The sequence below is a fragment of the Bombyx mandarina genome, chromosome 15 (genome assembly GCF_030267445.1).
Source record: "Bombyx mandarina strain Sakado chromosome 15, ASM3026744v2".
NCBI classification, from domain to species: Eukaryota; Metazoa; Arthropoda; class Insecta; order Lepidoptera; family Bombycidae; genus Bombyx; species Bombyx mandarina.
The window spans coordinates 12,467,160-12,484,239 of record NC_143221.1 but is presented as its reverse complement, the minus strand read 5'-3'; the positions used below and the strand labels follow the sequence as shown (position 1 = coordinate 12,484,239).

General features: G+C 36.2%; 2 protein-coding genes across 3 annotated transcripts; one reads left to right on the top strand and one right to left on the bottom strand.

The window, feature by feature from the left end:
* The first annotated feature begins 4,204 nt into the window (after positions 1-4,204).
* LOC114250313 (uncharacterized) lies at positions 4,205-12,816 on the top strand. The gene is made up of 9 exons (XM_028184130.2): positions 4,205-4,283; positions 5,925-5,990; positions 6,517-6,604; positions 7,655-7,838; positions 9,114-9,335; positions 10,027-10,176; positions 10,589-10,660; positions 11,913-12,038; positions 12,628-12,816. Exons 1-9 carry the CDS (start codon positions 4,205-4,207, stop codon positions 12,814-12,816), a joined length of 1,176 nt encoding a protein of 391 aa, XP_028039931.2.
* LOC114250363 (uncharacterized) lies at positions 12,546-16,654 on the bottom strand. 2 transcript variants are annotated; one of them, XM_089733334.1, is made up of 7 exons: positions 16,336-16,654; positions 15,409-15,555; positions 15,280-15,332; positions 15,098-15,153; positions 14,057-15,027; positions 13,663-13,963; positions 12,546-12,654 (listed from the first exon to the last, which is right to left on the bottom strand). In XM_089733334.1, the coding sequence occupies exons 1-7, from the start codon at positions 16,509-16,511 to the stop codon at positions 12,559-12,561; spliced, it is 1,800 nt and encodes a 599-aa protein (XP_089589460.1). In that variant the 5' UTR covers positions 16,512-16,654; the 3' UTR covers positions 12,546-12,558. The 2 variants fall into 2 exon arrangements, with proteins under 2 accessions (XP_089589460.1, XP_089589461.1); XM_089733335.1 differs by lacking the exon at positions 12,546-12,654 and adding an exon at positions 12,830-12,924.
* Positions 16,655-17,080: the final 426 nt, after the last annotated feature.

Genomic DNA, 17,080 nt, shown 5'->3' with positions numbered 1-17,080 from the left:
TTCATGTTCATTACATGGATTTATTTAATGTTATTAATTCTGAATTTAGTGCCATCTTTACTTCTAAAATTCTGATCTTACATAATAAAAGATCATTCAATGAATGGGCGACTGTTGGAATTCACAAAAGTAGGCAGAGATTATATGATCTCTATCATGAAAAATCATATAATCATAATAAGTCATTTCATGAGTATGTCTCTAAATATTCCAAGCTGTTTAAAAAAGTCTGTACATTGGCCAAGTCATTGCACTTAGGCAATTTTATAAAAAATGCACCTGACAAAATTAAAATGACTTGGAATATCATTAATAGGGAGACTGGGAATGTCAGAAACAACAATGCTGAATTAACTTTGAAAATCAATGATCGAATAATAACTTCTCATCAAGAAGTGGCCAGTGCCTTTGAGCACTACTTTGCTGATATCCCAGCTTCTACTACAAAATCTTTAATTTCATCTCCTACCGTCGCCGAATCATTACTGCAAGATCATGTTGATAAATGCAGTGTTAACTTTAAGTTCACAAATATTGATATAAAGGACATAATTGATAATTTCAAGCTCATTAATATTAAGAAAACTGGTGATTTATGGGGAATTTCAATTAAGGTTATAAAATCCATTATTGATATAATCGCACCTTACCTTGCTACAATATTTAATGACTGTATTGATGGTGGTGTGTTTCCTGATCTAATGAAATATAGTAAAATAATACCTTCGTTTAAATCTGGTAGTACTTTTGACACCTCTAACTTTAGGCCCATTTCAGTACTACCTACATTGAGTAAAATTTTTGAAAAAATTATTTTGGAACAACTTTTGAACCACTTCAATTCCAATAACCTGCTTCATAACAAACAATATGGATTCACTAGAGGTCGGTCAACTATTGATGCAGGTGTAGATCTCATTAAAAATATTTTTCAGGCTTGGGAGGAGTCGCATAATGCCCTTGGGGTTTTCTGCGACTTATCTAAAGCTTTTGATTGTGTTGAGCATAATACATTGTTGAGGAAATTACATCATTATGGTATTAGGGGCGTTTCATTAGAACTTATTAAATCTTATTTATCCGGAAGAATCCAAAAGGTAGACGTTAAAGGAACGAGATCTTCCGGTGTCTTACTTAATATGGGTGTTCCTCAGGGTTCCATATTGGGTCCCTTCCTATTTCTTGTATATATCAATGATTTACCTAAGTTTATTGAAACCCGTCACGAGGTCGTATTATTCGCTGATGATACATCATTATTGTTTAAAATTGATGTGATGTGAATGATGCTATCTCGCGCGTGGTACATTGGTTTAGTGTTAATAATCTGTTATTAAATAACAAAAAAACAAAATGTATAAAATTTACCACACCTAATGTTAGACAAGTAGACACTAATATTACTATAAGTGGAGAGACACTGGAGCTTGTGGATTCGACAGTTTTTCTTGGTATAACAGTTGATTCCAAGCTGCAGTGGGGTCCTCACATATACAAGTTAGCGAGTAGACTTAGTTCTGCAGCGTTTGCGGTAAAAAAAATACGAACGTATACTAATGAAGATACGGCACGCCTGGTTTATTTTAGTTATTTTCATAGTGTTATGTCCTATGGCATTTTGCTATGGGGCAATGCTGCCGATGTCGAAACAATTTTCATCCTGCAGAAGAGGGCTAATCGTGCTATTTTTAATATGCACCCGAGGGAATCCTTGAGGGACAAGTTTAAGGATATCAAAATTCTAACTTTAGCGTCCCAATACATTTTTGAAAATTTATTGTACGTGCGTAAAAACATTGAAGAATTCCCCAGAGTCTGCGATTTGCACAATGTGAACACTAGGAACAAACATAGGCTTGCGTTGCCGGCGGCTCGAATTAAGAAAATAAGCAACTCTCTTAGGGGGCTGGGTGTACAGCTTTTCAACAAGATCCCACAAAACGTTCAATTACTACCTGTTCATAGATTTAAGAAAACTGTCAAGGAACGTTTGTGCAACAAGGCATATTATAAAGTTAAGGATTATTTACTAGATGGCACTACGTGGGAATGAGGCGCTCGCTCCTGGCCTTTTCATTTTTCATTATTATTATTATTATTTTAATTGTAATTTGTTTTTTATTTTATTGTAAATATTTTTATTTATTTAAAAAAAAGAAAATATTTGGGAAAAAAAAAGGCCGCTGAGTTTGTTTCGCCGGTTCTTCTCAGGACTGTGGCTTCTTTTGGAACCGGTGGTAGAGTTAACATTGTTAATTGTATTTTGACATTCAACAAGTGTGTCATACTGACATCTAAGTTGAAATAAGAGATATAAATAATAATGTGGAGAGTATTAAGCGGTAGGCAGCGGCTTGGCTCTGCCCCTGGCATTGCTGAAGTCCATGGGCGACGGTAACCACTCACCATCAGGTGGGCCGTAAGCTCGTCTGCCTACAAGGGCAATAAAAAAAAAAAAGATTTTGAATTTGAATTTGAATTTGAATTTGAACAAATTAATTATTGCTACTTTGTGTTCTGTATTTTAAGGAGAAGTGTTAAGGTTTTTTTTATCAGTTAATCATGTTATTTAGTATTCTGCCACCTGACAACGATCAAATCTCTCAGCCCTATTTTTTTAAATGGTTGCGTTCGTTGAGGAGATTATATTTCCAGGCCACTTCAATAAGGTCTTTGCCAGATGTTTAGTGAGAATGACATTTCCTTATCCAAAATGAGTTTCGTATTGTCGAAATTGATTGACAGTTTTGACGGCAGCACGCCACGTGATATTATGATGATTTATCATTATAATTATTATTACTAAACGTTACGAGCATCTGAGAAGCCTAGTCCTAATTTTTCAAAAAAAATAAAAATAAAGTTCTTTTAAAAAAAAACAGCGACGTCTTTTTCTTACTAGCTTGCGATTTACTTTATTGAATATCAGAAATTCATATATGTTGTGCAATAGTTAAGCAAAGTTTTTATTGTGATTGTTGCCATTTATGACACCCTAACTGTTAATTATTTAAAAACTGTGATTGCCTGTACACATATTTTACTATCTAAAAAATCACGGACATTCTCTTGGGATAGTTTTTTGAACATCAACCTTTATTGCTGTCTCAAATATTAATTTGTGTATATTTATATAACCATAATGTTTTTTTTTTTTTATTGCTAGAATGTTTGTCATGATTCATCAATGCGGAGCCTAAGGCGCTGGGACTTCAAATTTGAAATTGTGTTAATGGAAGCCCCTTGTATTGTAAGCGTCCGCTAAGGAAGTAATTTTGAAAATTTCACCGCTAAAATAAAAGCTGAACTGTTTTAAGTTCGTAATTTTCAAGAAGCACGAATTCATACACATCTCTTAGCGTTATAGCTTCGGTTAGAAATAAAAAACTTATACTTAAGGTTATCACTTTTGAAGGAAAAAATCACGAAATTCAGTAGTAAAGCGTCACATATATTTTTTTTAATTTATGAAAAACTTTATTGTATCCATATATTATTACTGTGATGTACTGTGTACTGTATCAGGCTGCTAGTCCAGTACATTATCAAAGTTCTCATCTATATATTAATACGTGAAGCAAAAACGTTGTATCCCTTTTTACGAAAATTTCAAAGACGGAGGAGTATGAAATTTCCCACACTTATACAGAATATAGAGAAGAAGTGCACAATGCTAATATTTTTTTAAAATAATGCATAAAAGATACATTAAATCAATAAAGAAAACATTACACACACTACCATGTATTTGACGCACACACGCATGCATACTATTTATTTATTGTCAAGCTTTTGTTCTTGACGTCCATCTGTGGTCAAATTGAGAATAGATTAAATATTTTTTGTCTTTATTAATATTTTTCAATAGTGTAGTCTTGGCGAAATTTGTGATTTATTAAATAATCTTTGAAAATAGAATCATAATAGTGTACACAAGCTTACACTTTCAATTAATAATAGTCGAATTTCGACTACTGCGGGACCACTAGTTTTTCATTAAATCTTTAATGATCTAGTAATTTGGTTATATCCTTAATTCTTTAGCACTAAACAAATTGAAGTTTTTTATATATTACGTAGCACATAACTTTATGCGTTATGAGTTTTAGATATTTATTTACATGTTTCAGATAAGCGATGCAACGAAATCAAAAGAATTTCACCGAACGCACAGTATGAAGAGCAGCTAAAAATCATTTTCGGTATGACAAACACGCGAAATGAAACTAACATTACTGTTTCGTCTGAAGACCGTGCAAAATTTAATCGGAATAAATCTAAAGGTTCCTCTTAATACTGTATAATCTATTATATGTGTATGTATGTGTGTATGTATGTGTGTATGTATGTGTGTATGTATGTGTGTATGTATGTGTGTATGTATGTGTGTATATATGTATATATTTATGTATGTATATGTATATGTGATTTTGTATATATGTTTAAATACTTTTTTTTATGTATTCGTAACTTAATATAAATTTCATTGCACCTACCACTATTTACTCTGCACTACCTTTGGTTGACTGGTAGAGAATGCCTTAGGCATTAAGTCCGCCAATGTAAATTTTACATGAAGTGTAATAAATAAAAAAATAAAAAAATAAAGGTCAGAGACGTTCGCGAATAATGTCTGTGGTGGTGACTTCATAAAACTGTTTTCTTGATTGGTCAAGGGCTTTGTTGTTTACTTCAACGTGCGTAGGTTGCATTGCTTTTGACATTTAGAGGCTATTTCACAAGGGGCACGAGTGGGTTTCGCAGCATACGTAAGTGCAATAATTGCGATTGGGATACCGTATTGACATTGTATAATCGTGTCCGATGTTCAGTCATTAGAAAAGTCTTATTGGAAGTCGTCGTGGCCTAAAGGATAAGACTTCCGGTGCATTCGTATGTAGCGATGCACCGGTGTTCGAATCCCGCAGGCGGATACCAATTTTTCTAATGAAATACGTACTTAACAAATGTTCACGATTGACTTCCATACGGTGAAGAAATAACATCGTGTAATAAAAATCAAACCCGCAGAGTTATAATTTGCGTAATTACTGGTGGTAGGACCTCTTGTGAATCCGCACGGGTAGGTACCACCTCCCTGCCTATTTCAGCCGTGAAGCAGTAATGTGTTTCGGTTTGAAGGGTGGGGCAGCCGTTGTAAGTATACTGAGACCTTAGAACTTATATCTCAAGGTGGGTGGCGCATTTACGTTGTAGATGTCTATTGCCTCCAGTAACCACTTAACACTATGTGGGCTGTGAGCTCATAACTATATCAATTTCTGTTACTGAGACACCAGAATATCTTGTAGACTTTGAGAAACACCAATCCGAAGATACTGAAAAATTAATCTATTTTTAAGAGACCTCAAAGACCAGAACATACATTAAAAACAAAAGAACTTTGTAACAGAAATCTATATAATTACTTCAGTGCGCCGCGTAGGGCACCGGTGACCTACAGAGCAGTCAAAAGATTAAGATACTGAAGAAAAAACGCTGTGAGATGAATATAAAACCAACCAAACTTGGATTTGTAATTTGGGCGATCTGCAATAATATTAAGCGTATTGCGAGTCCTCACGCGGGGATTCCGACATCCTTCCTATTTCTGCCGCGAGCCAGTTAAACTTTCCGGCGTAAAAAGTACTTTCGTGTCCCAAGAACGGTGCCAGCTTTAGTGTTGTGATGCATGCGAGCTCTATTACTACTCAACACTAAGGGACTGTGTGCAAGAGTACTGCAACCGATGAAAATACTATAGTACTATAGATACTATAGTATAGTATCTTTTATTGTTTATCGCAATATCAATAAGCTGAATGGAGTAATGGGTAGGTGGTTGTATGTAAATGAATATTATGTACTTACATGATTTATTTTTATACGACATTAAAATGAAATTTATGTTGTTTCAACTACAGACAGTCTAGAATTATTCGAAAAGACAATAATGGATTTACTTTATGGAGAAAAATGGAAAGAAAGAGGTATGTTAAAACTTATGTTCAGTCTACGAGATTAAATGAATATATGGTTACATATTACGTAAGCAATCTCAGCGTATATATTTTGGCCTATGGCCTATGTCTCGCCTCGGATTTAATAAGGCTTGAGTTTATTATGGATGTAGTGCCTCGGGGAAGTTATGAGCTTTTGTAAGCACGTTTATGTCTTAAAGTAATAATAATATTTAATGAAAATGTCATTAATGAAGTTGTTAAAGTAAAACCTATGTTTTCGCAAGTTTAAAGCGATAGGAAATTTCGTGTTAACGAAGTCTATTGATACTGCATTTTGAATGGTGGCGTCCGCCCAAACTCATTCTCACTCAGACTTTTACAGTTGAATTATAAGACGGCGATACTCCCTCGGTACTGCACGTTGAGAAAAAAATCTTTACTTATCGACATTTTTCCTCTGTCGAGGAAGCGATTATCAAAGTTTATCTCAATTACAAAAACTCTAACAACGAGTTGTTTTCTCATTTCTCAATAAAGAAAGTTAAATGTTCAGCTGAAGGAGTACAGAAGAAAGAAGCTGGATCGGATGGACAGGTTCATCACGATGCCTTATTGCAATACCCATCGGGCCAAGTGAGACGGTGAGCATTTTTCTTATTGTTTGAATTTCGTTGTTTCGAATTGACGGGCTATCGGGAGTGAAGTGGTTACCGTGGAGTGGAGCCCATAGACATCAACAACGTAAACGCTCCTACATTGGGCGTTCCAAACCTCACGTACCTTTTAGTGGTGGTAGTACCTCTTGTGAGTCCGCACGGGTAGGTACCACCGCCCTGCCCATTTCTGCCGTGAAGCAGTAAGGCATTTCGGTTTGAAGGGTGGGGCAGCCGTTGTAACTATAGTTGTATAGTTGTAACTCAAGTATACTTGAGACCTTAGAACTTATATTTCAAAGTGGGTGGCGCATTTACGTTGTACATGTCTATGGCATCCAGTAACCACTTAACACCAGGTGGGCTGTGAGCTCGTCCACCCACCTAAGCAAAAAAAATAAAATAGTAAAACTCTAAGCTGAAACGTATTTTTTTTTTTTTTTTTTTTATTGCTTAGATGGGTGGACGAGCTCACAGCCCACCTGATGTTAAGTGGTTACTGGAGCCCATAGACATCTACAACGTAAATGCGCCACACACCTTGAGATATAGTTCTACGGTCTCAGTATAGTCACAACGGCTGCCCCACCCTTCAAACCGAAACGCATTACTGCTTCACGGCAGAAATAGGCGGGGCGGTGGTACCTACCCGTGCGGACTCACAAGAGGTCCTACCACCAGTAATTACGTATCACTGCTTCACGGTATAAACAGACAGGGCGTAGGCACCTGTGTGCTTAGTTCCAGTTTTTTAAAGTTCACGATAGCGTAAAAGTTAACTCAAATTTGTAAGCAGTTGGAACAGCGTCCTTAGCGGCAAACTTACGCAAACTTTCAAACTCCGTAAAAATTTGAGTTAACTTTTACGCTATCGAGAACCTTAAAAAACGCGCACTAAGCACACTGACTTGGTATTGCATATTGCCCTATCAGCAGTGAAGTCATTAACTTCATATAAATCACTGACTCCTATAATTTATTCCGAATATAAAGGCTATTTAATGTAAATAAATTAAAAGGTTCATCGTCTTGTTTCAGTGCCGAATTATTCTTCAACAGAAGTGCGGTTCATCTCCCTCCATCTGATTTTACGCGAGCCGGCCAGAATCTCCTCAAGATCACAAACGATTACATGCAGACTGCCGTGAATGCTTTCGCGATATTTGTCTATGGAAATGTCAACGATATTTACCGTTTGCCTCCAGACTATGTGCTCCGTTCTGTGAGTCAGAGTCGGAGTAGTGTTATTTGCAAAATAATTATTTAAACATTTTTATAAGCCGTTAATTGGCAGACGAGTAACTTGGGAACGGCTGTACGGACTTGGAATCGTTAAATTTACATAATAATTCGAAGAAGGTTTTTAGTAAAATAAAATTCGGAAAAGTTACCTACTTGGAAAATTACTAAATTTGACAATCGTCAATCGTGGATGACTCAAAGAATTTATAGAAGTCGGTTGCGTAAGGTAGTTCTGAATGAAAAGACAATGTTGATTCGTTTTGCGTAAAACGAAACGTAAAGTTATAGGAAAAATTATTAATAGTTTAAAAAAAAAACTAAAGAACACACTTTTATAGAAAAGCCAACTAAAAATAGAAAATAAATTTATTGTAAGAAAAGCATGGGGTGCATGATGTCAATAGTTATAAATATTGTATTGACAGATATGAGGGAGAAGAGGAAGAATAGAAAGATTATCATTTGGATAACGTCAAAGCACTCCACGCTTTTTTACAATAAATATATGTTCTATTTTTTAGTTGAGAGTTCCATAAAAGCGTGTTGTTTAGTTTATGTAGCATTATGTGTCATAAATTATGCATTTACATTAATCCAGGCAAATACACTGTTACCAATTTGCTAAGTGAAAAAAAGAAGGCGCTCAAATGAATTTGTTGTATTGACTGGCGATAGTCTAACTGTTTAAAATATTAAATAGTCATCGGTCTCTTGTGAGTCCGCATGGGTAGGTACCACCACCCTGCCTATTTCTGCCGTGAGGCAGTAATGCATTTCAGTTTGAAGGGCGGGGCAGCCGTTGTAACTATACTGAGACCTTAGAATTTATATTATTATCTGAAGGTGTGTGGCGTATTTACGTTGTACATGTCTATGGGCTCTAATGGTGACCACTTAACACCAGGTGGGCTGTGAGCTCGTACACCCATATAAGCAAAAAAAAAAAAAACTGACCCTAGCAAGAGCAGTGCTTCGCAGAATCTACCACCAGATCGGAAACGCAACCCACTGAGAAGATCCGGCGAGAAACTCAGTGGGCTGTGTCTATGGGTTAATTTACTCGACGAGCCCTTCGTCACAAGCGACGGGTTCGGCGAGAACGGTGACCGGTGCTTGAGGTACCTAAAAGCACCGTTAGTGGATCGGGAGGATCCGTAATGACGTGCTTAGGGCGACGTCGAATGTTTACCAATCGGTCCACAGGATAGGGTATGTTTGCAAGTCGTTTTTCATATCAATCCTTATACTTTTTCAGGCGCGAACAATAGCAATGCTACAGATACCGCTCGAAAAACTCGTTGCTACTTGGTATGTCGTTAAACAGGACCGGCCAACGTCGACTATTTCGTATCGCGATTTAGAATTGTACAGACCGCTGTTTAAGCACTTGAGCGGAAGAGAAATGGCCAAATTGAACCTAAGCGATGAAAGGATTGTGTACTATATCGGTACACATTTGGATCTTAATAGACATCAAGTAAGAGTACAGTGTGCTTAGTGCGAGTTTATTAACGTTCTCGATAGTGTAAAAGTTAGCCCAATTTTGTATGCAGTTGGAACAGTGCCCCTACCGGCAAACGTAGGCAAACGATCCCATTCCATACAAATATGAGCTAACTTTTTGGCTATCGAGTACGTTGAAAACTTGCACTAAGCACACAGCTTTCAATTCTCTAATTCGAGGACGAGCTCACGACTAACTTGATGGTGAATAGTCACCGTCGTTCATGGACTTCAGCAATACTAGGGGAACAACGAATCTGCCTACCGCACAGGATTTTGGTCCGATCCTGTAGTAGATGCATTCGTGAAGTAGCCGTGAAGTGCCCTAGATCCGTTAGGTCTTCTGAGGCGCTCGGGAAGCTGTTAGCAAATCCCACCCCTGCTGGCTGAGTCCGTGCTCGCCCACCTGTCCTGGTGAAACTGGAAAGGCCTCCCGTTTACAGTAATCCTTCCTTACTAAAAACAAATTAAAAGGATTTTGTCTAGATGAATGGTACGTGGTAAAAATAAACTCTGGAACCCGTATGTGGAAGAATGCAATGTTTCCAGGTATGTAGTTAGGTAATTCTTCGGTTGTGCCTGGTGGTATACAGGCGACTGTCATCTTGAATAAATCAAGCATTCTTTTTCCGTTTTTTTTATATACCTAATTGTTCTGCGATCAGGTCGGAGTCATAGCGAACCGCTACATAGAACTGAACCCAAATTGGACTAAGCCGAAATATTTGAACTTAATGAATAACCTTTTATGTGGAATAGCGCTTCCGCTGATGCGTGATATACAAGAAACTACATATCTACAATTATCTAGTCAGGTTAGTTCTCAACGTTATTTAAGAATTAGTATTGACCTAAACAATGTATTTTCAATTAACCAAACGTATAAAGCAAGTGCCAATGTATCTAAGGATACAGTCATATACGTTATAGGTATTTAATCTGTATTCACGAACGATCTCTATGACGAAGTAATAACACCGTCACAAAAGGCAAACCCGCAAAAAGATATGCTGGCAGGACTTCTTGTAAGTACTTCGTACTGCCTTTTCTGCAGGAAAGCAATCTTGGATTCACATTAATTCACACAAACAATTTTAATGTGAAACGTATTTTTTTAACACTTTTATAAAAGTTTACTTGCGTTTCGAAATGAAAAGTGGTTTTTGAAACAAAAATTATCGTTATTAATCAATCGGATTGCATTACATGTTCGATGACAAAAATCAGGTATTTTCCCACATACGAGCATGTGACCCGCTACAAAAAAGATTTTACTTGGGAAAGATGACCAGAAGTCAGGTAGGTATTGACGGTGAGAAACAAACAATATTACTATTGTTGTTATAAGAAGTGATTTAAAAATTCAGAAGCAGAAAGCGGTCTGTCTGACAGATCCAAACCCGATCCTGTGGACCGAATGGTATCCAGTCGACGTCGCCCTAAACACGTCATTACGGATCCTCCCGATCCATTAACGGTGCTTTTAGGTACCTCAAGCACCGGTCACCGTTCTCGCCGAACCCGTCGCTTGCGACGAAGGCTCGTCGAGTAAATTAACCCATAGACACAGCCCACTGAGTTTCTCCCCGGATCTTCTCAATGGGTTGCGTTTCCGATTCGGTGGTAGATTCTGCGAAGCAGTGCTCTTGCTAGAGCCAGTGTTAGCAACGCTCCCGTCTTGAGGCCCGGGAGCTCGCCTACACGTCAAGGAGAAGCTGAAATAGCCTCTCAAGGCTATCAGCATAGGTAGGAACAAAAAAAATACAAAAAAGGAGACTTTTTTTTTCTACCTAATTACTGGTAGTCTAAGGGGCTATCCCAATTTCACGCGGATCGGTAGATGAGCTCATGCGCTCAAAATGAGAAAATTGTTAACACTGGCTCTAGCAAGAGCAGTGCTTCGCTGAGTCCACTTCTGCATCAAAATCGCGACACACTGAGAAGATCCGGCGAGAAATTCAGTGGTTTAGTTCTGTGTTCTATGCCGTATGTACTACATAAATATTCTTCTTTGAGATTACCCCGCTGAATTATTATCGTCAGTATTTGATGTCAAACGTAAATTACGTAGAGTAATCGGCGGTAGGCAGCGATTTGGTTGTGCCTCTGGGATTGCTGACGTCCATGAGAGACGGTAAACACTCCCTATCAGGCGGTCGTATGCTCGTCTGTCTACCAAAGCCATTAAAAAGGACCCACAGCCGAAATCGAACTACCTGGTACCACTGTGTACGTTGATGTTGCCATGTACCATCAGACCTTCCGACTTGAGATATCTTTACACAATGACATGTCTTTCTTCAAGGAGATTGCTGATGCCCATACATGAAAGCCACAAAAAAGCTAAGCTTCCTAATACGGACGGTTCGATCTTATTTTGCTTTGTCAAAAAAATATCAAAGGAAAGTTGGTATGTAACTATTCAACATATACCATGGAGTTAATAAGTACCTACTAACTCTATGACATATACATATAAAAGCGCCTGGTTAAATTCAACTAACTAATCCAACGTTGAATGTAATTTTAGACGCTCGTAAATTTTGTACAGGTGTATGGTAAATCGTTTAGCTGGGGCGCCCGTGATGTGTCTCATTTAGGATTGCTGTTGATGGAGCTCGACGGGACGGATTTTAGTGCGATAAAACCTAAGGCGATGGCTGGTTTCACACCGCACGTAAGTTGAATAAGATCGAACTGAGAAGTCATCAGTACACTTACCTAACCATCGACATCGTCAATCATGTAACGATGGAAAATGGCGAGAGATCACCAATGGTTTCTATTTTTTTTCTCGTCGCTGGTCAGGAGAGCTCACGGCCACCTTGGTGGTAATTTGCTATCGAAGCATATGACGTCACAACGTAAGGTCTGTTGTCCTCTTGAGACTAGCTCGAAGAGTGAATCGCATACTATGTATTTTATACTATTTATTTATATTTACGCAAATTGTAATTTTTGCCGCTTTGATTTTATTGCATGATGTTACATATTAATTTTGGAATTCATTCGTGAAGATGACTTAAGCACATATTTCAATTTTGAAAAAATCGGTATCTGCCTACGGGATTGCGGGATTTGAACACCGACATGGGTCATCGCTCGATATGAGTAAACTGGGCGTATTAAATTTTAAGCCACGATGACTTCAAAACAGTCAGTTGACTTTGTATCAGCAATAAAGTTTCTTATTCATTTCACGAAAAATTTAATTCTTCAAAAGTGCCTACGTCATAATTTCTTACCAATTCCACATTCCATTCCAGGTACTGCAGGAGATGCCTGTTTCGACTCTGAAACACATAACAAAGGCACAAACCCGTTATTTGAGCCATAAATGTCAAATATTACTTGACAAAAAACTGAAAATGTATGAAGAAGACCAACTTTTTACGTTCAGTAGTGCTTCTTTTATAGCCATACCATTATATATTAACCTCATTTTAATTCTCTAATGACAAACGCTAATACATATATTATGTTTTATTTGTAAAGCGCTTTATAATGTCCAAAGCAGGAAAATGTAATGAATATCGTCCGTCTTCGTGTGATTTAGATTCCAACTACAAAAGAAAATAGGTTAAAATCAATTAATTATCCTTGATGATTTTTTAGGATATAAATGGACAAACAGGCTCATAGACAACTTTGCTCTAGTCCATCTTGAACAAAGTAACAGAAATAAGGTTGTTGTTTCTAATTAAGTTTGAGATACTAAGTCAACCTTAGAATTTACTTGAAGGCAGATTGCCGTTACCTACCTATACAGACCCACTACAAGCTTCAGCACCGGTCATCGTTCTCGTCGAACCCGTCGGTTGCGACGAAGGGCTCGGCGAGTAAACTAACCCACAGACACATGCCCACTGAGTTTCTCGCCGGATCTTCTCAGTGGGTCGCGTTTCCGATCCGGTGGTAGATTCTGCGAAGCACTGTTCTTGCTAGGACCAGTGTTACCAACGCTCCCGGTTTGGGCCCCGTGAGCTCACCTACTAGTTAAGGTTACGCTGAAATGGTCTCTCAAGACCATCAGCTTAAGTAGGCAAAAAAAAAACTTCAACGCCAAATAAGATTAGAATGATGTCGGTTTGGAGCGTTTGACTATTCGGATTTACAAAAACAATAGTTTCTCAGATGGTTTGAACCTCTGTGTAATGGGAGGTTTGTTTCACTCTCTGTATTCAAATTATTTTAAATATAATCCACAGGTTGTTTCAATTTTATTCATTAGTGTTTACTTATATTCCGAAATCCTAGTCACTGTAATTATTTAACTGTAAATTAATTATCATTGAACATACCAATACACCACACCATTGAGTTTGTGTACATATACTTAAAGGATTTTGAAAAATATGTTTGTCGGTAATGGTTGTATCCTTAAAATGTATTTCATTATTAATAGGTACAGATGATTTGTTATTCTGTTTGATCACTTGTGTATCTTCTGTAGGTATATCTTCATTTTTGGGCTCAGTAATGTTTATTTGATGTATGCTTGTTTCATTATTTTCAAGATCATTTAAATTTTGTACTGAGTTTTTGGCTGGCATAGTTTGATGAGATTCTTCAGAGATGTTAGATTGACATTCAGTAAAATTTCTGTAAAAAGAAAAATCGATGGTTTGTTTCGACAAATTGAAATGGATATGAAATATAATTTTAGTAAGTTGAAAAAATTTTATATTTCATTACTTATTCCTCGGCAATAGAATAATATACTTCTTGTTATTGCCACAAAAGCAAGCATTCGAGTTCTGTGGAACAGCAAGGATATATTCACAAACAACAAAATGGGAATTATGTTCTGTTAATACTTTTTCAACATTCATATTAGCTTTCGGTGTGTCTTGAAAAATAATTGCATTCAGATTAGTTTGGGAACCTTGCTCTATAACTGCTGTTGGATTGTTCGATAAACATTTACGTTGAAGGGGCTCCAAATTGGCTCTAGGGTCGTTAGTTACATACTCAATATTTGGCTTGTAATCTGCATTAACACTCTCTATACTAGATTTGTGATTAGGAATGTCGGGCTTTCTGAGAATAAGACTAGTAGATGCCACTTTAAGATCTGTGATAGCTTCTTTATATGATTGGCCGTTCGATGTATCTAAGCTGTTAGATTTTGCCATTGTTTTTCCACGGTGTTCAACATTTTCTTCTTTATCGATTTCAAGTCCAGATGGTATTTGGATGTTTTTATTGTTGTTAAAATTTTGTGATTTGTTTTTTCCAATGTTATATTCTTCATTTGCTAAATTGTCGTCTGTCATCAAGCTCTTGTTACTAATATTCATTAATTGAGTTGTAGATGTAGTTTTATCTTGAGTAGACATGTGGTCAATTAGAGGTACTTCAGCAGTTTTATTTTTGTTGAGGTTTTTAATTGCTCTTAATTTGTTTACCTGATTCTTATTACAATTAGCCAGTATGAACCCCCTTTCAAAGGATTGTATGGGCAACTTAGAGTTTCTTTTCAATATATTTAAAACATCTCTTTTGTTATTTACACTGTTATTTTTAGGTAATAAACGTGATGCTGGATTTGCCCGTTTTAACTTCATTATTATTTTATTCTGATTTGGTTTCCCTGTATTGGTTCCATTTTTTAAGTTATTTAGATAAACCTTTGTTGTGTATTTACTATCGTTTATTATTTTGACCTACAATTTTACAAAACTTTATATATTGAGTATATGAACTTTGTATGGTCCTATGAGATTTAAAACTTACGTTCTGGTCAGAGTCAATCTTCCGTTCTTCAAAGAGGTCATTTGAAATATCATTTTCTGGAAAAATAATAAGTTGAACTATATCTTCAGTAAAGAAAAAAATTATTTAATCAGCCTTTTCTTTTAATATAGTTCTTAATAGTTGTATAATAATTTTATCTAAATCAATCTGGTGATCTATACCTGTTTTTTTTTCAATACGACCATTTCTTCTTGCCTGACTTTTTTCCCAAGACCTAAAACACACAAAGTCGAATCTATCCTTTATTAATTCATTGCTTTAGCAGTAAACACTGGTTCCGATACTCATACCTCGATGCTTTAACTAGATATTTTTCATAACCAGTATCTACAAACGAGTCTCTTGGCTTCACAGCAACATAAGCAGCTCCATTGGATAGTCGCAGTGGGTTTTCTATTTTCTCTCCTTTTACCGTGTACAAATCAATCATTGAATATCTAAGTATATGATATGAAAAGTTACAACAATGAATTATTATTACACAACGTTCTTTTACCACAAAGAAGTTCATGGTTAATCGTGTTGGGTATGTATTTCCTTAGAAAAATGTATTCTTTGGGATTTAAGACCCGGCATAATAAAAGTGCTCAATATCATCATCTTCTTGTTCAGGCCATGATGCGTTTCAAATGCAACGGTCTCTCTGGACAAAGTGCAATGTCTAAAACGTTTCACTTCTCAATATTTCGATGCCTCCAATGAACACTACGCTAACTCCAAATTCGTAGATTTACAGGAGGAGCGTTTAAACGAAAAAAGTTGATAAAATCTTTATTATTGCAGATATTTTTTTTTTTTTTTGTGTAGCTAGCTGATTTACTCTTGCTTCGAACCCCATCAATAACGATTAATTGTAATACTTTTTAAAATAGTGAAGCTATTTGCGTGAAAAACGAAAATTTCAAAATTTTCAGTTAGAGTAGTGTTCATATTTCAATATCAGTCTCCATACGTTATTGTGTATTTAATCGTTAGACTAGGTACTAAAAATTCTTCATAAAGCACGAAAATTATTTACGTATATAATTTAATTTACACGCGTACGTACAACTGTATAGTAATATTGTGTAACTTATATTGAAATGTCTCAGAGTGCTATGTAATCTTAAGTAATCTTAGTAACACTTTAAAGTTTAAAAATTGTATTCTTTGACTACTTCTATTTCGTCAATACATAATTACATACTCTAAATTTAGATTAAACTAGTTTTACTTACAAAGATCCATACTGTGATTTAGCTAAATACTTCAACGTAGTGTTCCACCAGCTTAGATCATCGCTTTGGAGATGATATTTCCTGGGTGGCGTAAATTCTTGTCCGTTGTTGAATACAAAAATGTCGATCGTTTTCCAGTCGCTTTGACTGCAAGGAATTTTGGCTAGATTGGACATTATTAACCATGTCAAACCAAACCATGCAAATATCGTTAGTCGAATTAATTGTTCATTCGTAAATTTTAAATCAAGACAGTAATTTTAACTAATGGTCTAAAGGGTAAAGATGAATTGATTTTGAATAATTAGTACGGTATGTAGACAATTCATTTACAGTTTTTTGAACAATAAGATAATTGCATAGATAATACACTTAATATTTATGCATAGCCTAGTATCTGTTTGCTTGGTAGAATATTATTAATTATTAAATACGACAGATGTGTCACAGTTTGTCAGACTCTGTCAAATTTTCTTTATACGAAGTAAAACTGGCATACAAAGGTTGATTATTATTTTAAGACGATTTCTAGGGCCATTGTTGCTTGGCTATTTCTAGGGCTTACCACCAACACCTGAAGTGATGACCACGACCACTCTGTCAACAGTGATTTCGACAAAGAAGAAGAAGAAGGGTCATTAAACACCAAAACATTAGTTTGAAGTTTCAATAATATTGTAATAGTGCGTTTAGATAATACTCGTAGAATAATGTTGAGAAGGTTTTTTTTATTGTCCTTGTAGGC